The sequence below is a fragment of the Vanessa atalanta genome, chromosome 5 (assembly GCF_905147765.1).
Source record: "Vanessa atalanta chromosome 5, ilVanAtal1.2, whole genome shotgun sequence".
Lineage (NCBI taxonomy): Eukaryota > Metazoa > Arthropoda > Insecta > Lepidoptera > Nymphalidae > Vanessa > Vanessa atalanta.
The window spans coordinates 9322264-9349099 of NC_061875.1; the positions used below are offsets into that span (position 1 = coordinate 9322264).

General features: G+C 30.5%; 5 protein-coding genes across 5 annotated transcripts; all 5 read right to left on the reverse strand.

The window, feature by feature from the left end:
* Positions 1-1258: 1258 nt before the first annotated feature.
* On the reverse strand, positions 1259-2152 carry LOC125064398 (cuticle protein 8-like). Its single transcript, XM_047671388.1, has 3 exons — positions 1868-2152; positions 1573-1739; positions 1259-1391 (listed from the first exon to the last, which is right to left on the reverse strand). The coding sequence occupies exons 1-3, from the start codon at positions 2150-2152 to the stop codon at positions 1304-1306; spliced, it is 540 nt and encodes a 179-aa protein (XP_047527344.1). The 3' UTR covers positions 1259-1303.
* A 3663-nt stretch (positions 2153-5815) lies between these two features.
* LOC125064047 (cuticle protein 8-like) lies at positions 5816-7017 on the reverse strand. Its single transcript, XM_047670823.1, has 4 exons — positions 6989-7017; positions 6569-6877; positions 6176-6342; positions 5816-5994 (listed from the first exon to the last, which is right to left on the reverse strand). The coding sequence occupies exons 1-4, from the start codon at positions 6998-7000 to the stop codon at positions 5907-5909; spliced, it is 576 nt and encodes a 191-aa protein (XP_047526779.1). The 5' UTR covers positions 7001-7017; the 3' UTR covers positions 5816-5906.
* Positions 7018-9664: 2647 nt separating this feature from the next.
* LOC125064399 (histidine-rich glycoprotein-like) lies at positions 9665-11045 on the reverse strand. Its single transcript, XM_047671390.1, has 5 exons — positions 11034-11045; positions 10165-10946; positions 10098-10131; positions 9838-10004; positions 9665-9752 (listed from the first exon to the last, which is right to left on the reverse strand). The coding sequence occupies exons 1-5, from the start codon at positions 11043-11045 to the stop codon at positions 9665-9667; spliced, it is 1083 nt and encodes a 360-aa protein (XP_047527346.1).
* A 244-nt stretch (positions 11046-11289) lies between these two features.
* On the reverse strand, positions 11290-13354 carry LOC125064400 (larval cuticle protein A2B-like). The gene is made up of 5 exons (XM_047671391.1): positions 13343-13354; positions 12868-13033; positions 12564-12640; positions 12173-12339; positions 11290-11730 (listed from the first exon to the last, which is right to left on the reverse strand). Exons 1-5 carry the CDS (start codon positions 13352-13354, stop codon positions 11616-11618), a joined length of 537 nt encoding a protein of 178 aa, XP_047527347.1. The 3' UTR covers positions 11290-11615.
* Positions 13355-21680: 8326 nt separating this feature from the next.
* LOC125064030 lies at positions 21681-25927 on the reverse strand. Its single transcript, XM_047670803.1, has 4 exons — positions 25779-25927; positions 25451-25534; positions 22966-23062; positions 21681-22807 (listed from the first exon to the last, which is right to left on the reverse strand). Exons 1-4 carry the CDS (start codon positions 25800-25802, stop codon positions 21843-21845), a joined length of 1170 nt encoding a protein of 389 aa, XP_047526759.1. The 5' UTR covers positions 25803-25927; the 3' UTR covers positions 21681-21842.
* Between the last annotated feature and the right edge of the window lie 909 nt (positions 25928-26836).

Below are 26836 nucleotides of genomic sequence, written 5' to 3' on the forward strand. Positions count from 1 at the left end.
TTTCGTATTCGTATGTAATATATACTTATCGATTATATTTAATTTGTAAATAATTTAATGAATCAGTAACATATTTGTTTAAAAAATACATTTACAAAAAGACAGATTACTCTTTTATTAATACATATTATTCAGAGATTATTTTGGCATTATACTTAATGTGACACAGAATATTTGTTAATGGTCTATCAGCACATTTTTGTACATTTCTCTTTAGTTCTTTATTCTGAAACGATGTCATTGTCATCGCCGAATCGAATTAATTAATTATTGAACAAAAAATTCATTCTCAGAATTTTGGAAGAATCATCACATCACAACAATTTGACTCAATAATGATCAAATACTATATCATATCACATGATCATGTAATATGATATTAATATATAATTCAATTAACATGTAAAAGTCTAACCTAATTTCCATCGGTAGGGACTTGGATTGAACTGTTTTAAAATGTTATTGTCTGATGAACTAGAAATGGCAAATTATTTAAACGAGATAACTAACGTATACAGATGTATACGTTAGTTATATCGAACTATTAAAATTGTTGTAAACAATGAATACTTTAAAATTTACAATATTTATTCGAAATAGTGCGATGATTTAAGGGCCGCCTAGCTATGTAATAAGTCCGTGGACCGATCCTGACTCTGGAATATTGACGTCCCTACTCCTAAAACAAGATTTAAGCTTAAATGGAGTGGTAAGTAGGAGTAATAGTAATTTTTTACATTGTTGCTATTCTTTTTATTAAAAAAAAATAATTTTTATGTAATTGATAAAAAGTAATTTTATGAAAGTGATGTTATAATTCTAAAGTCTACAAGTTAACCAGATGGGCTATGGGCTCGAATAATACTTCAAAATCTATAGTAATTTTCAAGGAATTTGTGATATCTTCTAATTTTTTGACTCAGTTAAAACTATCTAAATTTAAATCTATGTTATCGAAATTTTTTGATTTATATTACGTAATAAAATAAGGCAAATCGCTTTCTAGTAATAAATAAAGTTAAAAATGATTGGAATCAATGCTATCTTTGAAGAAAAAGGATTGACAGGGAGTATCTTTGATTGCCACTGGCTGACTGATACTAGAATTTAACAACGATTTTAGTTTTAGGTTTAGTAGAAACGATAAAAAATATTCATATATTCTTTATTAAAGAAAGTTTTTGGTAAATATCTCTAAATTTCATAAGAATATAAATAAAAAATTAAATAATATTTTAATTTTTTTTATTAATTAAGCTAATAGTATACATTGAGAGTTTCCTAATGACTGTTAAATCAACGCTTAGTGATGAGAGAGGATGTGTTCAGGAGCGTGGTGAATCGGCTGGGCGTGTGTTGATGGAGCAGAGTAGTCAACTTGTGCGTTAAATCTGAAAACATTTTTCAACCTAAATAAAACTTTCCTCATGGTCATTTTCGATGCTCGTAAATAGTTTGTAAGTTGCGCGTGTCAGCGTTGATACAACACTCATTCCTTACTTTGTTTTTCATAGCTGTCATTTGAATGTATGGACTTATACATAGTAATCTACTAACTGGAAAATTTCTTACCCGCTGTGCTTATCGGCGTTGTAATGGACAGTGCGGACGGAACCATCGGGCTGGTGCAGACTGTAGGAGCCAGTCACGTGGTCACCATCACGAGCTTCGTGCTGAGACTTGATGTCACCGGTGTGATGGTCTTCTACGTTGTATTGGAACTCGTATTTAGGATGAGACTGTAAATACATGAAGATCATATTAAACTCAAAGATTTATAATTAAAGATCGAGATATTTTTTTTTTCAGTTTTTGCAAAAGTAAATAAAAGCCGAATTCTCAAAATAACACAAATGACTAAACTTACGTAGTAGTCCTGGTGTTCATGACCATCATTATGTTGGTTGTGGTAGACTGGAGTTTGATGGTGCGCAATGGGAGCAGCATGGTGTACTATTGGAGCAGCGTGGACGATAGGGGCGGCGTGTTGGATGTAAGCAGCTGGTTGGTGGTGATATACAGGAGCACTGTGGACGGCAATTGGTTGTACGTGGTTGTAGCCGTGGTCATGGGAGACGTCGTGCCGGATGATGGATTGAGAAGATGTTGCATGGCCATGGCTTTGTCCGTGATGTTGCGCGCTTACTGCCATCAGCGAAGCGGCAAAAATGACAACCTGATCAAATAAATACAATTACTAGGAGACTCTTATAAAATATAAGAAAGAAACAGTTTTTTTTTTAATAATGTGAGAGTTAAATGTAATTAATTAATTATTTAAACTAACCTTAAAATTCATTTTGTATTTTGTGACGTGTAGCTCAAATGAGAATGATATGAAATCCAAATTACTCTTGCCTTTTATATTCTTGATGATTTAATGAGTTTCATTGAACGGCTTACGTAGGAACTTGATTACAATTTGTAACTGCAAACGAGTTTATGATTTTTGGATACTTCATAGTTCATAAGAAAATGAATTACATTATATGATTACATTATTTAAAAAAAAATGAGCCAATTCTATGATGGTATGCTCGTTCCCCTAAAAAATTAACGCTATCTTGTGTAAGTGGTAATTTGGTGATGTGCTTTTTTTTATAGTCCATTGTATAAACTTAGCTTATATCGGCCTGGCGACCAGTGATTCTAAATAATAAAAAAAAAAATATCGTCAGTAGCGCTTGAAATTTCAATTACAATAAGTTATAGTATAAATAAATAAAGTACATTGATTTATCAAATGTTCTTTTATTTCAAGTGTGGGTCACTTGGAATAAAAGAACATTTGATACGCATTTAACACGCTGTGTCAAATAACTGTAACCTAATTTAAAAAATAAATCTATTTAAATAAAACTTTTTTACACCCAAAATTTTTATACAACAAAATGAAGCTAACTATGCACATAACTTAGTACTTTTTAGAATTGATTTTCATTGATAAGGTATATTTGCTAGTATTAATATACAATCAAACAAACTTGTAACTTATATTCCTCAAGCCCTTAAACTAGGGGATGGCAGTTAGTATGAGACCTCCAAAATGTTGACACTAGAGATCTAAAAATGAAAATAAGGTGTCTTTGTTAAAAAAATATCTAACCCTGTATAATCATAAAAAAAAAGTTATATACATACATCATATCGTTTCTTTACTACACGAATTATTGTATAATAGAAAATAAAATTTTCACGTTACGCCCATGGGAATGTAGCAACCTAGCCAAGCCACATATGCATTACTTAGGTAGAGAGTTTGTACAGTTAGGTCTTGTAGAGGTAAACGCACTAAGCGAAGAGTTAGAAGCTTGGCTCCACAAGAGATCTGATAACTTTTGTCAATGCGAGTTATATGGACTTGGCAACATTTTACGTTTTTTTTTTTGTGGGATAAACTATTAACGTTTGAATCTTTATTTTCGTGTTCTTTTATAATATAAAGGATACACGTAAATGGCATAAAATCTAATTTAAGCTGAGTCAGTAATTTGCTTACATTTTCGTATCTCTAACAGACTTTAGATTCTATTAACTTTATAAATAACTTTATGAATTAGTAAAATGCTTGTTTAAAACGCATTAACAATAACTTAAATAAATCCCGATACCCCATAACCCATACCCCATGTTTTAATAAAGATTTATCAAAGATTATTTTAGCGCTATACTTATCGTGCTATAAAATATTTGTTAATTGGCTATCAAAACATTTTTATACATTTCTCTTTTGTTTTGAAACGATGTCATTGTCGTCGCCGAAATTAATTAATTCATTATTTAACAAAAACTGCGTCCAAATAATTTTGGAATGTTGCTCTTACTCAATGAATATACATATGATATGATACTACATATATGTGTATTGTCATGTAAGGCACATAATTTCAAATAATAGTTAATTAATTTAAAAATATATAAAAATTGAAAAACTATTTTGGCTCTGCTTTACTTTACTAACAGTATGGAATTTTTAGCAAAACAAGGCAAGGCAATTTTATTTTGTGTATTTATTTCAAACCAATTCCAGTAAGATTTTTGTTTTAAATAATGTTATTTAGCAGTATTAAAATACAATCAATATCGAGCTAAGAAATTGATCCACCTGTACGTATGCTATGTTTATGTAATAAAAAAATATGTTAGTCGAACAAAAAAGACAATTACACAGATGAGAAATTGCATTTTTTTTTTTTTTAATCCTGTGTTTATTATAATAAAACTATTTCTAAATTACGAAATATATATAAATTATATCACAAAGTTTTACTTGATCTGTTATAGCTGTAGCATATTCATTAGTCTCTGTTAAGCGCTCGTGTGCAATTTTTTGTTTTATACACGTGTTAGATTTTTAATAGAGACTTAATACATTGTGTCTGGATATTTTAAGATAATTTCTATTTCTTTGTTACTTTATTATATTTTATGGATACAATAAAAAATTATATATTAAACTCAAATATTTATTTAATCATTATAATAGCTGTAGTAATCGTAATATTGTATCAATTAATATTTACAATAAAACCATTCATACTAACTTTGTATCTTGATAATTGCAAAAAACAAAATTCATATATTCATCAATAATTTAACAAGCAATAACATTTATACTATATCAAAAAATTATATCGTACCTTAAATGTTAGCACCTTGCTGGTCCAGGATCAAAGTAAAAGTATAAGTCTTCTGTACCGAGCTTCCATCACTTATATAGGCCTCACTACCTACTACTAACCTACTAAAAGAAAAGTCAAAGTACCCTCTTATTTAATATCAATGTTATCAACACAATTCAAAAATAACTTAAATTAATATTATTACAGAATTGATTGAAACATACAATACAAAGTGTAAGCCTTGTTTGTAATCGTCAAATTATTTATTTATTTATTACTTAATCTGTCACACGCGTATCAGTTAAAATAGCTCGTGTTAAATATTTTCTTTATAGAATACATAACAGCTAATTAGACTTAAAATATATTGCTTGATAGTCATTTTGTGTTTTACGGATCATAATAATTACAATACTTTTACTCCTAGATACTATATATACTATATTTTATACTTTTACTTTGTGCCCAACAATTCTGAGTATTGTTGTTTGGCGGTAGAATATCTTCTGTGTTCGCGGTACCAACCCAGACGGTTGCGCAAAGTACTACCACCAAGTAAATTATTAATACCTATTCAGATGAATATGTTACTTATCACGGACAATTAAATTAGATTCAAATTGGCCTGAACACTATATTACTTAAATAAATACTTTAGATTCTAAAGTAATTTTAACGTGATTTGAAATCGGTGATTTTTTAAAGTTCCAGAAGAATCGTGTGCTGTAAAAAAGGTTGTCGAATAACTAATTATAAAATTATGATCTTAAATCCATCGATTTTTTGTATCTGTGTTTCATAAAGAAATTTGATAAAAATATTTTATTCTTATTTTGTATTATTTATATTTTCGTTTACTACTTTTAAACTTTGGAATTAATGCGATCCTTGAGGAACAAGGATCGATAAGATCCGTCTTTTATTGCCACTGGCTGGCTGGGATAAGAAGTTTATCGACTATTTTAAATCCTCGTATACCGAATTGATCAAGCTTGAGAAGTATAATTGACTGAAAATTTATCACAGGCTTTAGTGCAATTGATTTTTATGGCATCTACTTCGCGATCGTTATAGTTTCATGCATGTAGTTAAATAATTCACATGATTTATTTTCCAAAGGATTGTGACAAGATTAGTATCTGTTGAGGAAATCAGAAGTTTTTCATAATTTTTTGAAAATTTGATTAGAATATAAATAAAAAAATAAATAAAATTTTAAGTTTATTTTATAAAGTAAGCTAATAGTATACATTGAGTGTTTCCTAATGACTATTAAATCAACGCTTAGTGATGAGAGAGGATGTGTTCAGGAGCGTGGTGAATCGGCTGGGCGTGTGTTGATGGGGCGGAGTAGTCAACTTGTGCGTTAAATCTGAAAACATTTTTCAACCTAATTAAAACTTTCCTCATGGTCATATTCGATGCTCGTAATTAGTTTGTAAGTTGCGCGTGTCAGCGTTGATACAACACTCATTCCTTACTTTGTTTTTCATAGCTGTCATTTGAATGTATGTACTTTTACATAGTAATCTACTAAATGGAGAATTTCTTACCCGCTGTGCTTATCGGCGTTGTAATGGACAGTACGGACGGAACCATCGGGCTGGTGCAGACTGTAGGAGCCAGTCACGTGGTCACCATCACGAGCTTCGTGCTGAGACTTGATGTCACCGGTGTGATGGTCTTCTACGTTGTATTGGAACTCGTATTTAGGATGAGACTGTAAATACATGAAGATCATATTAAACTCAAAGATTTATAATTAAATATTGAGATTTCTTTTTTCAGTTTTTGCAAAAGTAAATAAAAGCCGAATTCTTAGATATAGATATTAAGATTAAAGATTTAAAGTTAATATTTGGATATTTTTTAAAGCAAAATAAAAAAAAAATTAATAAAGGTAAATAAATTCCGCATTTATAAATGACACAAGTGGCTCAACTTACGTAGTAGTCCTGGTGTTCATGACCATCATTATGTTGGTTGTGGTAGACTGGAGTTTGATGGTGCGCAATGGGAGCAGCATGGTGTACTATTGGAGCAGCGTGGACGATAGGGGCGGCGTGTTGGATGTAAGCAGCTGGTTGGTGGTGATATACAGGAGCACTGTGGACGGCAATTGGTTGTACGTGGTTGTAGCCGTGGTCATGGGAGACGTCGTGTCGGATGATGGATTGAGAAGATGTTGCATGGCCATGGCTTTGACCGTGATGTTGCGCGCTTACTGCCATCAGCGAAGCGGCAAAAATGACAACCTGATAAAATAAATACAATTACTAGGAGACTCTTATAAAATATAAGGAAGAAGCAGTTTTTTTTTTAATAATGTGAGAGTTAAATGTAATTAATTAATTATTTAAACTAACCTTAAAATTCATTTTGTATTTTGTGACGTGTAGCTCAAATGAGAATGATATGAAATCCAAATTACTCTTGCCTTTTATATTCTTGATGATTTAATGAGTTTCAATGAACGGCTTACGTAGGAACTTGATTACAATTTGTAACTGCAAACGAGTTTATGATTTTTGGATACTTAACAGTTTAATTTGTACGCAAGAAAATTTTTCACATATTATGATTTGAGAATAAAAAAGTATTATAATAATCATATGATTTACTCAAAATATGCCTGCGTGATAGAAGTCTTTGTTGATGATGGATGATGGCATACCATAGGATTAATAAAATAAGGAATAGGGCGAAAATGATATTTATATAATTATACAAATATTATTAATAATGTACACAAGTAAATAGTTCTCCTTTTTTCTCACACCGAATGCTGAGGTCCTTCTAGGTTGAGGTAGGTCTTCTTTTATGTAAAGGGGGTGTCAGCCAATTTAATTAAAGGCACAACGAAACTACCATTGTAGATTCAGTAACTATGGGTGACAATACTGACTTAGCATCAAGTGCTAACAAATATTGAAAAAAATATAAATATATATATACCTGTATAAGGTACCTTCTTAAGGTAATTTCTTGCGTCAGATAGGTATAGGATGTAATTTTTTTCGCCGTAACATATTCAAACAAGTTATGACCTTACTTATAAGCATTGTTTAGCGGGAACAACCGCTTTTGAGATGTATTATATGTGATTTGATCGATTTTCAAGATATTTTAAATAGCATTGTAGTAAGTGGTCACTACCGCTCATTAAACATTAGCGCTGTATAAATATTAATCATATCTTATATCGCTAATACGCAAAGATGTTATGTTCCTTGTATCTGTAGTTACATTGGCTCACTCAGCTTTCAAAACGATACACAACAATTCTGTTTTGCATTTTCGCGATGGAATACCCGGTGAGTGGCCGTTGCCTATCTAGACGGATTTTCGCTTACCTCTACTATAGCTACATACATCTAGAGAAATATAAAATATTATCATTTAAAATTCATTGTTACGCTACGACTGAGCAATTATTTAAAAGTTTTAACGTTTAATTTCTTCTGAATGTAATAAATATGTTCATGCAACGTCGTTTTGGTTAGTTTCTAAATTAATTAAAGCCTTATGAAAAATATGTTAATATCTGCGATTTAACCATAGCTCCGATCAAATATAATAGAGGTTTTATTTATTTTTATACATTTTACAAAATATTTATATACTTGTACTTTACTTTCATTATTTTTTTTAAATTAATATATGGTATCAATAAGAATTATTTATACTAAGAACTTAAGGTTATTTTTTATGTGACTGGTATGCGGTCGAGCAAATGAGCCACCTGATGGTAAGTGGTCCCCACCGCCCATAGATAATGGCGCTGTAAGAAATATTAAGCATTCCCTACACCGCCGGCTTGCATAAATCCCTCACATCAAAAATATACTTCAATCAAAATTGAAAACATCTACTGTACAAATCAAGATCACAAGTTTTGGTAGCAATAATGCTTACACTTTCTTAAGTTGAATCGCAATTTCAATCTCAATATTTAAAATTGTTACCAAAATTTATTATATCATTATGAATATATAAAAGTTACTTATGCAATCATTATTGTAATAAATATGTATTACGTCTTTCGTATATATTATTTTGTAATTGTAATGTCTTTGTATTTTATTTATTTGAAATAGACTTGGATTAATTGCTGGATATATGTTATGTATTTTTTATGTATTTAGTAATTAAAAAATTTGAAGTTTTTGCGAGATAGTTTCTACCAAGTTGTCTTTTAATACTTTTAGTATTATGAAATAAAAACAAAGGATAATAATTAATGAATATGAACGTAAATATATTATTATAGCCTTTGATTATATAATTCGGACTGATCTGTAAAAAATGTGTTAAGTTAGAGCTAATACTAAAATTGCGCAAATGAAAAAGAAAACAGTTTTTTTATATAGTTTTTGGATCCATAACAAACAAACAAACTCTAGAAAGGAATGGGCATACGGGGCAGATGTTTATAAGACATTTCCACGTTTGCCGAGCACGAGTTGAAACTCAGTGTTACAGCCCAAATTTGAACTTCGGTTAAAATTCATTTTGTCCTTAAAAAATATTTAATATTAAAGTGTTGTAAGTAGCATGTTAGCGCACAACTTCATATACTCGCCAACTTTAAAAGAGGTTCTATGTTTGACATGTAAGTTTTTTTATGTATACCAATCACTCGAAAAGGGCCGGACCGATGATAATGATTTCAACAGTATTCTATTCAGGTAGCTTATAGGCCGATACTTTAGTTCTATTTAGGCGGACTCTCACAGATTTTGTTTTTTTTTTTTTCAATTTTTTTGTCCAATTACCTCACAAGACAAGCATGTCGTATTCTTAGTTGCGTAATAAACTTAACCAATAATTAAATTAAACTTAAATATTTTGAGTAAAACATTATGTACACATGGGGTGCACAAAAAGTAGAAAAAAGACAAAACTTTAGAATGTCAAAGAAACTAATAGATAGGTAGTCTAGGTAATTAAAAAAACAGATCTGTATTTTAGACTAGAATTTATTTAAAAACAAAGCATAATAACATTTAAATCTATTGGTTGATAGGACATTATTAAACTATTCAGTGATGAGACTGGCTGTAATGAGGTTGCTGGTGTTGCGGCTGGATGTGGGTGGAAGGTGCAGAGTGTTGTACTTGAGCGTTGAAACTGCAAAAGGTTAAAAAACGTTTAGAAAAAGAAAAATCACAAGTATCCTTAAAATAACTATAAGATTAGAATATTGTTTTCTTACCCGCTGTGCTTGTCAGCATTATAATGTACAGTGCGCACGGAACCATCGGGCTCATGCAGACTGTAGTATCCAGTTACGTGATCACCATCACGAGATTCATGCTGCGATTTGATATCACCAGTATGATGGTCGGCTACGCTGTATTCGAACTCATATTTTGGATGCGCCTGAAAATACACAACGATTAGAAGATAAGTTAATCTATTGATTAAATAAAAAAAAAGATAAACGAAAGTTAGACATTCAAAACACAGCCTTACGTAATAATCTTGGTGGCTTTGAGCATATTGATGTTCATTGTGATTTCCAGAATGTTGAAGGGCTAGTACAGGAGTTGCATGGTGAACCACGGGGGTAACGTGGTGAAGAGAAGAAGCAGCATGCTGTACTACAGGAGAAACATGATGGACTGATTGTGCAGCATGATGTACTACAGGAGCAACATGATGGACTGATTGTGCAGCATGATGAACTACAGGAGCAACATGATGGACTGATTGTGCAGCATGATGAACTACAGGAGCAACTTGATGGACTGATTGTGCAGCATGATGCACTACAGGAGCAACTTGATGGACAGAGTGTGCAGCATGATGTACCACAGGGGCAACGTGATGGGCAGAGGGTGCAGCATGATGTACTACAGGTGCTACGTGGTGAACGACAGGTACTGCGTGATGGACAGTAGGGACTGAATGATGAATTACGGGAGCAGAGTAATGGACGTTAGGAGAGGCGTGATGGGCAATTTGAGCTACATGATTTATAGTAGGAGTCGCATGATGAACAACAGGGGCTACGTGATGAACAGAAGGAACAGAGTGATGAGCTATTTGGGCAGAGTGGTGTACGATAGGAGCAACATGATGAACGGCAGGAGCTGAGTGAACAACAGGGGCGATATGTTGAACAGTGATTGCTTCATGGACAGGGGCGGCATGAACCGAAATAGGTTGATGGTACGCTGTGTGATGTCCTACGGGTTCGACGCTATATCCATGCTGGTTGTGCGAAATGTCATGACGGATTATTGACTGGGAAGAAGTTGCATGTCCATGTGAGTGATGCTGTGCATTGACTGCCAATAGCACAGTTGTAAACAGAAAAATCTAAAAACAAAAGTCACATTAATATATTTATTTAATTTAAATATTTTATAGGTAATTATTTCATATCAATATTATGAGTGTACTTACTTTAGATATCATTTTGTGTGCTTATTAATTTGAACTTCGCTATCGAGTGATATTCAATACACGAACTTACGCTTTTATATTATGTTTAAGCTTTCATTATGGTAGGACGAGTTTTAAAAATCTTTATTGCCCAGCGAGTAGTAGGGCAAGAACTGGTTTAAAAATTGTGATTGTCTATATTGCAATCATCATGGGTCTTAAAATGGGTAAGTATTGAATAGGAGAAAGTAAGAATGAAACATAATCGTATGAGAAAAGATATATTACATATAAGCAAAACTGGAGCCTTCGCCAAGCACCCCTCAGGCATATTCTAACGTTTCATAAAATGTATTCTCTTAACTAAGTTTGAAAACGGTAAAAGACTTACAAACTAAAAGAAATTATAATACAAAAGCTAGCACCCTAATAAGAGGTACTGGTTGTGAAGTCTTGGGCCGTTGTCCCAGGTCGGATACACATTATGAAACGCTGTGCCTCGAAGCAGACCATTCGTTGTACCGTTACCATGAAGCATTCAAGTTACATTGTCGCATTCTGTCTTAGTCTAAATAATTATAGAAATAAATAGTCATAGTCTTTTTAGCCGTGGATGAGATGACCGTGGCCAAGAGGTGCGGCTACAGCAATTGGCGCGTGCGCAACGGCGGCGGCGGGATGCGCCGCGTGGCCTTGTCTGCTGACTACAGCGTTGAATCTGAAAAGAGAAGTACGTAAATACTATTCCCATTTTTTATTTAAATATATTTACTGCAGAATGAAAATTGAAAATTAAATAAAATCGTCTCGTCGTCTGAGAATAGCTGAGATGGCCCAGTGGCTAGAACGCGTGCATCTTAACCGATGATTTTGGGTTCAAGCCCAGGCAGGCACCACTGAATTTTCATGAACTTAATTTGTGTTTATAATTCATCTTGTGTTCGGCGGTGAAGGAAAACATCGTGAGGAAACCTGCATGTGTCTAATTTCAACGAAATTCTGCCACATGTGTATTCCACCAACCCGCATTGGAGCAACGTGGTGGAATATGCTCCAAACCTTCTCCTCAAAGTGAGAGGAGGCCTTTAACCCAGTATTGGGAAATTTACAGGCTGCTAATGTAAAAAAAAATATAATGTCTGAGAATAATAATTGCTTACCCATTGTGGTCATCGGCAGAGTAGTTGACGGTACGGATGGTGCCATCGGGTTCGACAAGAGAGTACTGGCCCTTTACAACGTCCCCATCACGAGATTCCCATTGGCTCTTCTGGTCGCCAGTGTGGCCGTCAGTGACACCATAGTTGAACTGGTAACGGGGGTGGGACTGCAACATAATATTTATAACAATAAAAAATATGTATGTAAGGTACAAATAAGTATGGAATTTGCTATGTTGTAAAATTATATTTGAATCATCATTTTAAATATCTATCGTAAATTCTGACTGAATATTGTATGGCAAAGAACCGACTAATAGCTCAATTTTTTTAAACAATACATTTACATATATATCGTTACTTACATAAAATTCAACATTAGATTACTTACATAAACCTCAACAGGGGCAACGGCGTGGGCGACCGGCGCGTGCAGCACGGGGCCGTGAGAGACGATAGCACCGTGACCTGGCATATTTAAATTCAGATTAGAAGATTTAACATAACTATTCTGAAAAAATGCCGATCTAAAGGCATGCATCGCAGTTTGAAAAAACAATTTTTTACGGTTTTTTCATGACTCTCCACCACTGAACACTCAGTAAGCGCTCATATAATAAGGTATGTTATCTTATTAAGATTAGCTAGTTTGTAAATTTATCTTTAGAGACTGATTGTATACAATCTTACACTACCTAGTCCCAATCCATAAGCTGGTGCGGCCAGAGCAGGGCCGACAGCGTGAGTGGCGATGGCAGGAGCTGGGTGTCCTAGTACTATGCTTTGAGATGAAATAGCTCCGTGAGGACTCGCGATGAGTCCACCATGAGCCACCACCAAAAGAGCACAAGCAACAATAGCCTGTAAAAATGAATACAATCGAGGTTAAACATGAGAGCTCCTTATTTGAATGGATTTTTTACTAATTGGTTCTAAATCATAAATATAATGTTATATATTTTATATTTACAATAAATTATAATATATACTTAAAAAATAATAAGTATATATTATTTTTAATAAGCTTAAAATTATATAATTAGTAAACAAAAAAATATCACAAATATAAAATTAAGATAAAAAGAAGCCGAATGAAAGACATTTCTATCACAAATTGAACGCTTAAAGTGATAGCGTAAAATAAACCCTTACATTCTTATATTTATTTACCTTTGCGAACATTTTCTCAAATTATCTCTAAGATTGGAACACTAGTTCACTAAGCACTAGGACTTGATGTGTGCCTAAATCTGAGATACTTGGCGCTTATATAGAGGCTGTACTAATACTATGCCCTATAGGTAGACCTAAGGTCCCGCCTGCGGTGTCGCAGGCGCACAAAACTATGTGACTATGTATTATGGGCGCTGCCCGCAATAATCTAGATAGTAATACATAAAGGAGACATACCTAAAACTAATTTTCTAAAATGAAAAATACTTCAAATTATTGTAGAACCCTAAAAAAATTCAAACATTGTCAATAATTAAATATTAAGAGATGTAAAAAATGTAATAGACATTCCATCATTTAAATAGTCGTGAACATTTATATTTGTTTTATTTGTCAAAATTAAATTAAATGAAATATAATAAACTTGTTATTATTAGTTTTATAAATGTTAACGAATTATCCACATAACTCTTTCGTTATTAAACGAGTTAAGAATTGGTTTAAGAACCATAAATTTATACACTTGTGAGTACAGAATAAGGAATAAATTAAACTTTATAACATACGAGTACAGTCCCCCTAATAATTATTTTATTAAAATTTGAATATAATAACAATTATTACATATCATTGTCATTAAACATATACAATAACTATAAAAGTACTTATTTATTAGTGTAAATTTGTTGTTGATAATATTCATTAATATAGATTTTTATTACGAATTGTTCCTTAAGGTAGGAGTTATTACTTTGATTTCTTCGTAAAGACAAATTGTCTGAAAGTAGAATTAAAATACTATAATTAATGAAAAAATATTGACGCTAAAGAAGTAAGGGTGATAGCGAATTTAATTTTTTTTCTATCGAATTCGATTAAGAAATAACTTTATGAAAGTGACTACATTTTATTAATATACGCATATGATATTAGCAGTATTCTTGATGTGCTTCATCTGTATGAAGCTTGCTTAGGATATGCTTACATAGATCAAACACGTCATACGGAAAATTGCTTTATCCTAACATATATCCTAACAGAATATCCAACATGCTTAAATAAATTACTTTTATTTATATTGTACTGACAAATTATTATTTAACGATTATAAATGAATAATCTAAATGTATACGTTTTGGATTGAGGAGTGAGCGATTCACAATAAGTAAAGGGTACAGAGGATTTAGCTTGACCGAATCACAAATACTAAACATCTGCGTGGAGAAATTTGAGTTCGGCAACACAGATCAATTGCAGAACAAACAATCAGAGCTGCTTCTAATGTACAGAGATAGAACACTACTAACGTTCAAACTACGCACTATTATTAAGAATTACTTTACACAAAAACCAATAGTTTTTATTAGTCTTGTCTAGGATTTGAACTCTTTATCGAGAGATTTGCTGTCATATAAGTTTGCCTCCAGAATAACAAGGCAGTTTTTGGACTCTAATATGTTGCCTAAAATATACTGATATAGTGTCATATTGCATTAAATTTAAAATATTTTTTATATTATTTATTTAGTTTTATTCTTGGTTTGAATTGTGATCATGCCATTGTTCGTTGATTCAGATCTCGTTATATATTTACCGGGCTTTCTAGGCTTTATTTAACGAAGCAATTCATTATTATTTTAGTAGTATTAAAATATATTTTAAGCTATCTAGAATCATAGTTCAATTTTGTATTTAAAAAAAGATATATTAAAATATTTAAAAAATCACATAATAGGTTTTCCTCATGCTTGTACCAATACCATTAACATATTTACAAAAACTTTTATTAATTTACTTCTGATTGGTTACTTATATTTTTAATCAAAAAGAAACAGATAGTTTTAAATCTATGTGGCATTTTGTGTTAAGGTCCGTTTTAAAAGTAGAACACAAATTCTTTGTCGGATACATGTCCAAATACAATTAGATTTTTCATTTGAGTACAAAATATTAGTGTGCGGTAAGTTTCATAACGTAATCAATGATTATTGAAGTACGTATTATTAGCTCCTGAGAATTATAATAAAGACGTAATATAATTTGCAAATTTATGTAAACTATAAATAAAAAACAAAATAATATAAGTATTTAAAAAAATATAAATAATTAATTAAAGGATAATAAATAATAAAATTAAAATAAATGAATAAAGTTAATTTTAATTTATTAATCTATTCACTAAAATTTTAATAACCACGAAAAATTATATCATCAATATTTATTTTGTGCTTGAAATTCAAATTTATGTTCGAAGACAAAAACTCGTTTTGCCTAAATTAGATCGAAAATAGCTACCATTCGGTCCGTTACATCGGAAGATAAACTGTACTACGTGCTTTGAAAATAAAATAAGTAACTTTCGTTCTATTACCATTATTAGAATTAGAGCGTTTTATATTTTATTCATGCTTGATCCGACGTATTTACGAAACACTAAAGATTTGTCGAAAACGATTTTGAGTAGTGAGAAGGTTAAATGACCTAATTAAAAGGATTACACTTACAAAATAATTATTGTTTTCTATACACAAAACCTCGCACAAAACATTCATTAATTCTCTTGTTTCTCGACCGCGTAAACCACGATACGTATCTAATAACCTTCCCAAGTCTAATAATTGATTAAGGCTTTGAACACAGCCTCGTCAAGACAATCGCAAAAATATTAAAAACTATTTCTAAGCGATTTTATATACGAAATTATGTTAAATATTTAATTATTACTATCAAATATTTATTGAAAGAGTTAATAATATGTAACGCGGGCTATACACGTATACTTATGCAATCAATATTTTTTTTGTTTCAATATATTTTAAAATCTGAGTAAAATATACATATGTATTTTCGTGATACATGTATATTTATATTATACATATCTACATTATTTCTAAATCATGAAATAAGTGGTCAAATCACGTCTTTTAAATATAATTGCGTATATAGTTTAATAGAGCTTACCTTATTATTTTATACGCAGTTTTAATTCCTAAAAAAAAACACTATACGGAAAGCCATTGTCTGTGATCCGTTTCATATTCTAAGTATTAAATAACTATTTTTCTTCATGTTCATTTGTTTTTCATTTCCTTTTCTTTATAAGAATGCATTTTAAAGAAAGTGTATGTAATATACTTACTTAAAAGCCTTTTTATATAAATGTGTGTATATGCCCTAAGATTGTGTTAAATGAGTCATCGTGTCATTAACCGGCGCCTATGCAAACCTTACTTAACTAGTTATGTTAATTAGTGCATTGAAGGTCGAATAAAATGCCTGATGTTTTCGAATTCAAATGCCAAATTAACACGCGAGGCTTATTTTCATACTTCATACTATTTACCAGTATCTCTCTAGTTTTCAACTTATTTACACACCTCACATATCGAGCTATCATTAAAAGTATCGTGACGTATCAACGCTTTAGTTAGATTACCTAGTATTTATCGTCGGTTGTACATAAGAAGTTCTTCTGACGTGGATCTGTGTTATATGTTATATTAAAAGTGTTCAGGATAGAATTGTCGATTTGACTTTTCCATTTGTCACAGAAGATCGTCAGATGTTTCTAATACTTAACAGTTACTACATATCTGCATATCATATCTACATATCATTATTATAAATGACATAATGCAAATCATATTACGACAATAGTAATTATTTCTTAGAAAGAGATGAAGCGATAGTCGATTTGTGGAAAATTAACCGACTGTTACTTAAAATTATTTAAACAAAATATTTTAAATTTTTTATCCATTTTTAAACTGTCTAATAAACTCACCTAGAAAGTGTGTAGTTTCGTAATATATGTTATTGACCCTGTCATACTTCAGTGAATTTTATTACAAGCATAATAAATCAATCATTAATACTCTCAAGTTCTAGATCTACTAATTGACGCTTGAAATATTAGCACAAATTATATAAGGATAAGAAAAAAATGTTCGCTCACTATATATGGATATTACTTTCATAACACCTACATAGCTATGTTTTTACTGAAATTAACCCGGTTTCGTTTTGTCACTGTCATACCTTGCGTAGGTTAATTTGTATTAGTAAATATTATATTAGTTATTGAGCCGCTTTACTCTGCGCAAAGAAATCTATCGCCTTCCCATATATAATCAAGGGTGTAATTTAATAATTGGGAACACAATTACGTATTACATTTACATTTCATTTATACGACAATTATAAATACGAAAATACTACGTAACTTTGTCTGTCTGTCTGTTGCTTATTCACGGCAAAACTACGAAACCGAATATGATGAAATTTGATATGAAGTAAGCTTGAACTCCAAGGAAGACCATTGGTAACTTTTTATGCCTTACATACCAAACCCCTAAATCGCGACCAAAGTCGCGGGTGATAAATAGTATTAGATATTCCTTTCCTTTTAAACATGTGTAAGTTGACATTATCTGTCGCTAAATCTAAATCCTTTTCGAAATCCGTATCCGTACTTTGAGAAGTAATTGAATCATACAAATATACGGCGCATACTATATTTGTTATTATTTAAAATGCCATCAATATTTAAACGAATTTCGTGGAAATTTTAACGAATATTGAATATGTGTCATAATAAAACATCACAAGGGCTTAAAATATTTAGAGAGAAAGCTTTTCCAAAATACTGATAAATTAAATTCATAACCGCCCCGCCGTAGCGACTTAGTGAAACTAGTTCACTCTCCCAGCTTTTCTTCTCTGCGGATGTCATAATATTAAGAAAAAGACATTTTCGTTAACATGGAATGGAATATTTTCAACCTCGCATTTAATTTTAATTTTTTTTTTAAATCACAGTTGTTTTCGTATTAGTAATTACTTATGAAAATGTAATTCAACAATGTCACGTTTGTTTAACGTTTGTATTTGTAAGTAGAGATATTACTAGTGACAAAAAATGTTTATTTAAATCACTAGGCTACAAAGAAACAGTATTGAATATTTAAACGCATTGAGCGATTGATCTGACATTATTCAAGTAAATTTCAATGCAATGTATTCAAAGCCTTTAAAGTTATTGACCTAATAAAATATTCTATCGCAATAAGTAATGAAACTCTATTGACCGTGAGTATAATGGAATATTATGGAAGGAAATTTTAACAAAAAATCAATTATATTTAATTTTACCTTTTTTTGACATTCTTAATTATAACTGAAGATTTGTGAACTTATTTATTTGCGCAACCGCCTTGTCGTTCTAGTGTTTAGGGTATAAAGCTAGACGATACGATACGATCTTGTCTTCTTGCTATCGTTTTTGCAAGGACATCTGGGTAGGTACCACACTCTCACCGGATATTCTACCTCTAAACAGCATTGTTGTATTCCGATTTAAAGTGTGATCGAGCCAATATAAGCACAAACACGCGATATAAGATCCCAAGATTGGATTATCGCAATTTGGCGATATAAGGAATTACTAATATTTTATACAATGCTTATTTAATTTAGCGCCACTTAACATTGGGTCATCTGCCTATAAATATTATTAATAAAATCTTCGGGGCAGGATAGTAAAAATGTATCGAGTTTTAATAGTAAAAACCCGGAAATTTAAAAACTTACTCTTCTTAAATATTATAGAGTCGTTGGTTGTACAATAAAACCAATTACAATACGATCGCCCGATCGATTGCTCTTGGATTATAAGAGTAAGCGTTTAGAGAGTACACTTGTATTTGCGCGCATTCGTGTACTCGTACACTTTAGGAATATTATGTACTACGCAGTTGGATAATGTCCTTTGAGAATTACTGTTGTGTTCAGGAAGACATAATTTATTTATTTATTTACTTAAATCTAATTATTATTACTACTTGCACTAACTAGATGATTTTGTATTAATTTATAAATTACAATAAACATAAGGAAATATTAAATAAATATAAAACAACGTAAATAAAGATTAAACTATTTAATAATAGTAGTATATTGCAGTGTAAAATTAAATATACATAATATATAAAGTCAATAATTATTAGGGTCATTGTATAACCTAATGTATGAATACTAATGAACTAATTATATATATTACTATTCTAATAATTATATAAACAAATTTAACCGAGCTCAATATAAATGTACATGACGTATCAGTACATTTACATGCTGGTAATAAATTATTGTAGAAAAAAAACAACGAGTTTAATGTTCTCAATATAATATATTTAGTATATGATTCGAAAGAAAATAAATATTTTTTTGTTTATCATTATTATAAGAAAATTGTATAATGTCTCAATTATTATTAAAATATAAATAGCTAAGATCACATTTATATTATTATATTTGTTTTTTTTTTTTATCAATGTGAGAAAATTCACCTTAGAACTTTGTATATTCAATAAAGACTATACTTAATTACTTATAATTATCATCATAACATGACAACCAATTATACAACCTCATTTTAATAACCTCTTTGAGCGCTCATTGAGTTATAATATATTTAATACGTTAGAATGATACGGATTAATAAAAGGGTAAAACCAGAAAGAGTGTGTCTTTGGTATTGCGACAATGGTTGTCGTGTCACGGCCGCGCCCAGTGGTGAATGTTCACGACCACATGCGTATATTGAATAAAACATAACACCACTCGTGAGACAAAGTTGAATTTGGAACACATTCTGGCCTTATCTAGATCATTTTGTACTAAACTATTATTAGAAAACGTATTTATAAAATATTAAACTTTACCACATTATTGCGCGTTTAAATTGTATTGCTGCGACACGTCAATAGTACGAAAACGTATGGGAAAAGACTTCAATCATTAATCGGTATTTAAAATCAGCGTTCGATAATAAGTAGGTACAAATTAATTTGTTGCAAAAAAATGTAAACGTGAAATAATGAGTTTTCTACCACGCACGTCGTCGCTCAAAGTGCGTAATTTATTCCTATCTTCCTATATGTGGAGAATTTCTATTCATTTAAGTAATTAACAGTTTCCGTAACATTATTAAAGTTTTTGTTACATTATCGTATACCGTTATAAGTTGACTGAAATTAATGTACCAGGACGTCCGTTATTTTTCGGATATGGAACACATTCGAATACTTTTAGAATTATAATTTAAAAAAAAAATTAGACTTTCACATTTACCTTGCGAAGTATTTAAACTAATCGAACGGTTTTCGCATTATTTAATTTTAACATTCACTTTCAAGTCTTTCGTGCTAAGATAATGTTTCAATAATGATCAGGCCACCGAGATTGTCTGTTACTGTATTTAATTTACCCAAGTTAACTAACTCAAATTCCAATGGAAATTCATTAATCAATGCAATCTCTTACATTGATTTTGTTCCTAATTAAATTACTATTAAACATTAATCTTCAATATGTTTATTATATTTTTTTGTCATACGTAGTTGTAGTCATAATCCTTTTAAAATTTATTTTAATTTATTCGTTGTTGGGAATTTTTCTTTCATAAATATATTTCGATAGCGATAAAATGATTTCCAGTAACAACAGTTCTTAAATCACTTTACTTTTGAATTATAATCATATGACTGTGTTGAAGTACTTTCTAAAACTTTTGAAAAAGGAACAAATTAAAAATAATAAAAATCTAAATAAATATTATTTACGTAAAATAACATTGAATGACTTCTTATTCACAACTGAATTGAACATTATTTTAAATAAGACAATTTGCTTATTTCTTCAAGAAATAAATATTGAAAACAAAACACGAAACAATTATATATTAAAATCAATAATATTATTTTCCACTATTATTAAAAAACATTCTATGATAAAGTATTTTATAAATAATATTACTTTTAATATAATTGTTAATGTATTTTTTTTAAACAGTTATGTATATGAAAAATGTAAATAGCTGTGTATGAGTGAAATACTTTGAACGTCCTTGTGAGGTAATACGTGGCCTACACACCCGTTCGCTCCAGTTTCATTACTTTCACTATCATTGTGAGATCGGTTGCGCAAGCGCATTTAACTGATATTGCCCTGTCAAAACTAATTACCTTACCACGAAACAATTGCATAATTAAAATATATTTTTATAATGTTCATTTGATCCACTATATTGTGTGTAAGAAAAAATTATATGTTAAAAATAATAATCAATTATTCTGAAATATAATAATGTAATAATGAAAAAGAAGTGTCAATTAAAAGTGGGCGTGGCATGGCCCTAATAATCTAATATGAATTAAATCAGCAAAACGAGAGTTGGTACAGATTTTAAAATAAAAAGCATTAACAATAAAGGTTTTATTAAATAATATCATGGATCAGTCATAATTTAAGAATTAAATTAAACAAAAGGCAAGATTTATGTTATCTTATATGCTTGTATAATTCAAAAGATAAAATATTTATCAGAGATGTACAATTTTAGCAATTTCTATAATAATGTTTTAACGATTCTTAAATAATTTAAAAATGCCAATCAATAAATAATGCCGAATTGTACCTAAACTAGTTTGTAAATAACTTATATATCGAATATGTCTAAAATATTTATCGCAGGCTTCTTTTTCTTAACGATTTTTCGTACTACCTCTTTATGATTGCCCCGTGGGGGCTTATGGTACCTGTCATCGTCATAATTATCATCATAACCCTCATCTATATCTGGTTGATATTCAGAGGATTCTACTGGTCTATAAGGTTTTTTGACTTTTTTCTTAGGCACTAAAACATAATCGTCGAGATCTTCAGCCTCAAACGGTTCAGGGTTTTTATGAGGCTTATATTTCTTTTTAGGTCTCGGAGGAATGTAGTCAGAATAAGTATCTTCTAATTGCACATCTGATAAGCCTTGGTGACCATGTTTCGTTGATGTCCATGAAGTATATTCTTCAGGCTTTGAGGATTTATACTTCTCATTGTGCTTATACATTTGTATAAGTTTCTCCATGTTAGATGAATCACCGACGTACTTATCAAAGTCATTATTGTAAGAGTCTGACGTCAAAGAAGGATATTTTTGCCTTCGAAAGTCTAAATCTATGTTGGTGTAAAGATTATTTTTCTTTTTGTGTTTCGTTTTACAACTTGGATCAAATTTAAACCCTACATGACTGTGTGCCGTTGTGTCAGAATCTAGATCTTCATGTGGGTGCTTGATACTGAAGCTGTGAGTATACTCACTAGGTTCTAAATCGGTTGGGTATTTCGGTCGTTTCATTAATGAATAATCTTTAAATAATGATTCGTATGGATGTCGATTCCGTTTTCTGTCACTCCCTTTGTATGGTTGTTCTACATCAGTGTCCTCTGAAAAGTCATAATATCTGTCATAATCTCTCAGAACTTTGTCTTCCATAATACCATCATCAGCTGTTAGTTCAGGGGGTAAACCATCATTGTTGACTGATGACGTAAATCCAGAATTAGGTCCAGAAGAGTATTCTACAGTTCTCATAGAGCCATCTGGTTCTATTACACTGTAATGACCTACGGATATAAAAATAATGTTTAACTTATTTCATAAAAATGGTACTGCGTTAATTTTGGTCATCAAAATATATAAGCAATATAAAGTCTAAGCAATATTATGAATAAATATAATTTGTAAATAATAGTATATTTAATTATATAAGTTGCGTATTAACCTTTAACAGTGTCACCTTGTTTAGCTTCCCAAACAGTCTTAACATCACCGGTATGAGTATCAGAAACTCCATAGCCAAAGGAGTAATTTGGATTATCCTAAAAATAAAAACAATATAATATAAATTTATGAGTAATCAATTAACAGTCTCAGACGACTTTTAATTATTGACGTTCTTGACAGCAAGAAAAAAACAAGTGAAGAATTTGTGAAATGATACCTTGCGTGCATTGACTCCGTATTTTACTTATTATGACGATTCGTTGCATGTCTACTGATTATACTTTAGTATTCTGAATAATCAATGAGTCTTTTTATAGTTTCCATAAACTTGGAATGCAACTTGTGTAATCAAGGCGAAAAGATGTGAGAGTACAGATGTCAGTTCGTCTATCTAATAGCTACACACTTTCAACGCTTTCGTTTACGCTACGCTACTTGAATACAGTTATATTTTTTTACTATCAGCTAAATTTATTGAGACTCTTTATTACTCGCATGACATTGATGTATTACACGTTTAAACTTTCATGATAATTTATTAATCTTAAGAGTGAGCATCGAAGATGTAACACGAACCGATTTAAAATAGCATTAAATAAATTTTGTGTAACATAATCTTAATATTATAATATAGATTCATTTTAATTTTTTTTTATAATAAAAAAAATAAATGGGTAAATAAAAAAATAAAATTATCCATACTTAATAATATACAACATACAAAAACCAGGCTCAAATTTTAACGTACTTTCAAAAACAATAGTAAAACTAAAAAAATTAAAGGCAAACTATGTAAATGTAAAAATAAAATTTAAGTAAAAAAAATACCAATAGAAAGTAGTCCACGTGATAAAAATTAAGCTCGTATAAGTCGAGTGTAAAAAGTCTATATTTATTTCTGTAATAATTGTATAAAGTCTATTGAAAGCGCTAATATCAAGAAACACAAGTTCGATTTTCAAATTATTCCCCCGTTAGTTCGCCATTTCCTTGAGAAATAATCCGACCATTATGAATTCACGTATTATATCCAAAATAAATCTAAAACGGGCCCGTGTCACACAAATGAAACCGCATAGTTAGTGTAGATTCAAAAATGTCAATCAAAGGATATGTGTGTATGACGTAATCATCAAGTAAAAATCATTTAACGGGTTTGTGTTTGTAAACATAATTCGCCAAAAGTCAATCGCCCGCGGCCATCTTCTCAAGTTCAAGATGAGCGAGCCGCGCGCGCCTGCGCATCGCTCAACTCAATGTCAATGACGGATCGTTGACTTTCGTTTGTTTCCGCATTACACGTTCACTTTTCATTGAAAATTATATAACTTCTGATCGAAAATTATTAATTTAACTTTGAACAAATGTATTGAATTACTTTAAGGATTTCATACTGTATAAAACCACCTACCCGTCCTGAATTTCTACCATTACGATTAGGGTTATATTAATTAAAATAAATAATGTAATAATGTTTTACAAAATAATTTAAAGAAACATAAAAAATCAAACACAATATATTTTTTGTCAGCAGCTTGCGTCACAAAGGCTCTGGAAACGTCGAAATTCTAACGGACCTACCTACTTTAAGTCTAAGCGCTTATTACAGCTTATTAATTATTATGTCACTGTCGATACTTATTAAGAATAAATAAAAACAGCAACTGGTTCATAATTTTACCTACTTTAAATCTGGTTATGGGGAAATGTGGGTGAACGATACCAATACTGGTCCATTATATTTCGACACCGTCTCACTTTCAATATTTGCGTATCCAACGACATAACATAACGAGTATTTCGTAAATTAACCCGCTTATTGAAAACAGTTCTCATTTAATCGGTAATCCATAAACGGTAAATGATTTTAGGCTATATTTGATCATATTGTATGTTATTAGAGGTTATATAATTTTAATTTATGCACAAATAACATTACCATATACACGTGTTAAGCGTTAGCCCTGATTGTAAGTATATTTGTAGTTCAATTCTCATAAGGTTACCTAGTAGAATTTGAATACGGAATAACCGCGGCACTATTTGTACTCCAGATTTCATACTCTTTCATGTAACTGTTAGGAATTTAAGATAAGACTTCTGCTAATCAAATGGTTTATATTTTGAATATTTTTTTTATTTGATTATTTTTAACTAGAGAAATAACATTTAAATTAAATAATATCATCCTATGTATATCTAATATTTTAAAATTACGTACGTCTATTAGACTTATTGTTAGAAGTAAAGTACCGGACTGATAAACTTACTTTAACAATCAAGTGAGAAAATTTATATAAATAAATAAAAAAAACTATGATTGCTTTGGATTTTTACATTGTAACGTTACTTAAATAAAAACCTTCATTAGAAAAAAAAATACAATTTAAATGCTTAATTTAATATGAAACCTTTTTGTATATTATTTTTAATAATAATGTGAAATAGATACAACAATAAGAAAATAAATCAACTATACTTACTTCAACGGATGGTTGGTGTCTTATAGAGTCATCAATGAAGTGGTCTTCTTGCTGAGATGATAAAAATATATTCCCTAAGATAACCTGGAAAAAATATAATTATAATGCTTATAATTTTTGCTTTATAAAATGTTGCTTATGTACTAAAATAGCATTGTGAAATTTAATAAGATTAAGACTATTTTTTTAAAATATTTTTTATGAAAATAAAAAAAATTGCAATAGTTATAATCATTAATAAGTTCAGAAATAACATTATGAACTTTGAATTAATTTTCAAACATATAAGAATTGATGTGCTGTATATACTGATTTATTTGTAACTCACCAACAGGGCTAGTAGCTTAGCCATAATCACTTTACCACTATGCAATCAAATGCACCATGTAATTTATCCTTCACTATTTTTTAAACTTAGATGTATATATATTTTTTATTTTTTAGCAAAACATTGTGTAAACCTGTCCATATCCAAGGTTGATGCAACACGAAGACGGCATGCAATGTCCATCACTTACTTATTTATAAACGCACACCGTCATACCTGGACTATGCGTATGAATACATACAATTTGCACACATTAATAACTCTCGTCACGTACCTAGGATGCCTTGTTTAATTACTTTATTGTGTATAGTCATACTTACACTAATGTTCCACCCCGGATAGAAAACATAATTCGTTTCCTTAAATCTAAGATACGATTAAGAATTAATTTTAACAATTATTGTTTTTAAATACTAAAATATTAAATCCTTTTTTAAATAAATCCGGCTGGATATTAAAGCCAAGCGACTGTTTCAGGAAAAAACATTTAAAAGGGAATTAACTATGCGACATTATTAAAAGAAGAACCAAGAAATGTTAACAATGTCCAATGTTCTTCGCAGTTATGTAATTGGTTTTTCTTGATTAGTGAACTCTCAATTTGAAGAGTTCTGTTTTAGTTAGCTGAGTTTAAAGTCGCATTTAGAGTGACGTTATTTTATTATCTGCGTTTTGAAAAAGATAGTAATAACACCAAACTATTTCATAAAAAAACGACTGCTTATATATTCGACTATTTATATATTAATATACTCCTTTGATATTTTTTGTGCACTACTATTCCGTATTAATTTATAGATCATTTTTCTTTCAGAGTTCTTATATTTCAATAGATATGGAAGATGAAAATTAGTATAACAAGGAGGCCATTTTGGCTGAGATAATTATTCAATGTTACGCTAAATAACAAAAATAGTATTACTAGAAGCAGTTTTTTTATCATGAAAGACTTTCAATATTGAATTCATAATTTAACAATATGATACGATTGTTACATAAATGATAATGATTTTCTGTATCCTTGAAAACTTTATATTCCTTTTTCCTAAAGCGATAAA

Excerpts from the sequence above, each read along its gene's own strand:
- LOC125064398 (XM_047671388.1), bottom strand. The coding sequence starts at position 2,152 with ATGGCAGTAAGCGCGCAACATCACGGACAAAGCCATGGCCATGCAACA. Across the intron at positions 1,740-1,867 it reads ATGAACACCAGGACTACTAC|TCTCATCCTAAATACGAGTT; the intron begins GTAAGTTTAGTC and ends ATGTATTTACAG. Across the intron at positions 1,392-1,572 it reads AACGCCGATAAGCACAGCGG|ATTTAACGCACAAGTTGACT; the intron begins GTAAGAAATTTT and ends AAATGTTTTCAG.
- LOC125064047 (XM_047670823.1), bottom strand. Across the intron at positions 6,343-6,568 it reads ATGAACACCAGGACTACTAC|TCTCATCCTAAATACGAGTT; the intron begins GTAAGTTGAGCC and ends ATGTATTTACAG. Across the intron at positions 5,995-6,175 it reads AACGCCGATAAGCACAGCGG|ATTTAACGCACAAGTTGACT; the intron begins GTAAGAAATTCT and ends AAATGTTTTCAG.
- LOC125064399 (XM_047671390.1), bottom strand. Across the intron at positions 10,132-10,164 it reads GTTCACCATGCAACTCCTGT|ACATCAATATGCTCAAAGCC; the intron begins ACTAGCCCTTCA and ends AAATCACAATGA. Across the intron at positions 9,753-9,837 it reads AATGCTGACAAGCACAGCGG|TTTCAACGCTCAAGTACAAC; the intron begins GTAAGAAAACAA and ends AACCTTTTGCAG.
- LOC125064400 (XM_047671391.1), bottom strand. Across the intron at positions 12,641-12,867 it reads AGCTTATGGATTGGGACTAG|GTCACGGTGCTATCGTCTCT; the intron begins GTAGTGTAAGAT and ends TAAATATGCCAG. Across the intron at positions 12,340-12,563 it reads TTGCCCCTGTTGAGGTTTAT|TCCCACCCCCGTTACCAGTT; the intron begins GTAAGTAATCTA and ends ATTATGTTGCAG.
- LOC125064030 (XM_047670803.1), bottom strand. The coding sequence starts at position 25,802 with ATGGCTAAGCTACTAGCCCTGTTG. Across the intron at positions 25,535-25,778 it reads CTAAGCTACTAGCCCTGTTG|GTTATCTTAGGGAATATATT; the intron begins GTGAGTTACAAA and ends TATTTTTTCCAG. Across the intron at positions 22,808-22,965 it reads ACAAGGTGACACTGTTAAAG|GTCATTACAGTGTAATAGAA; the intron begins GTTAATACGCAA and ends TTATATCCGTAG.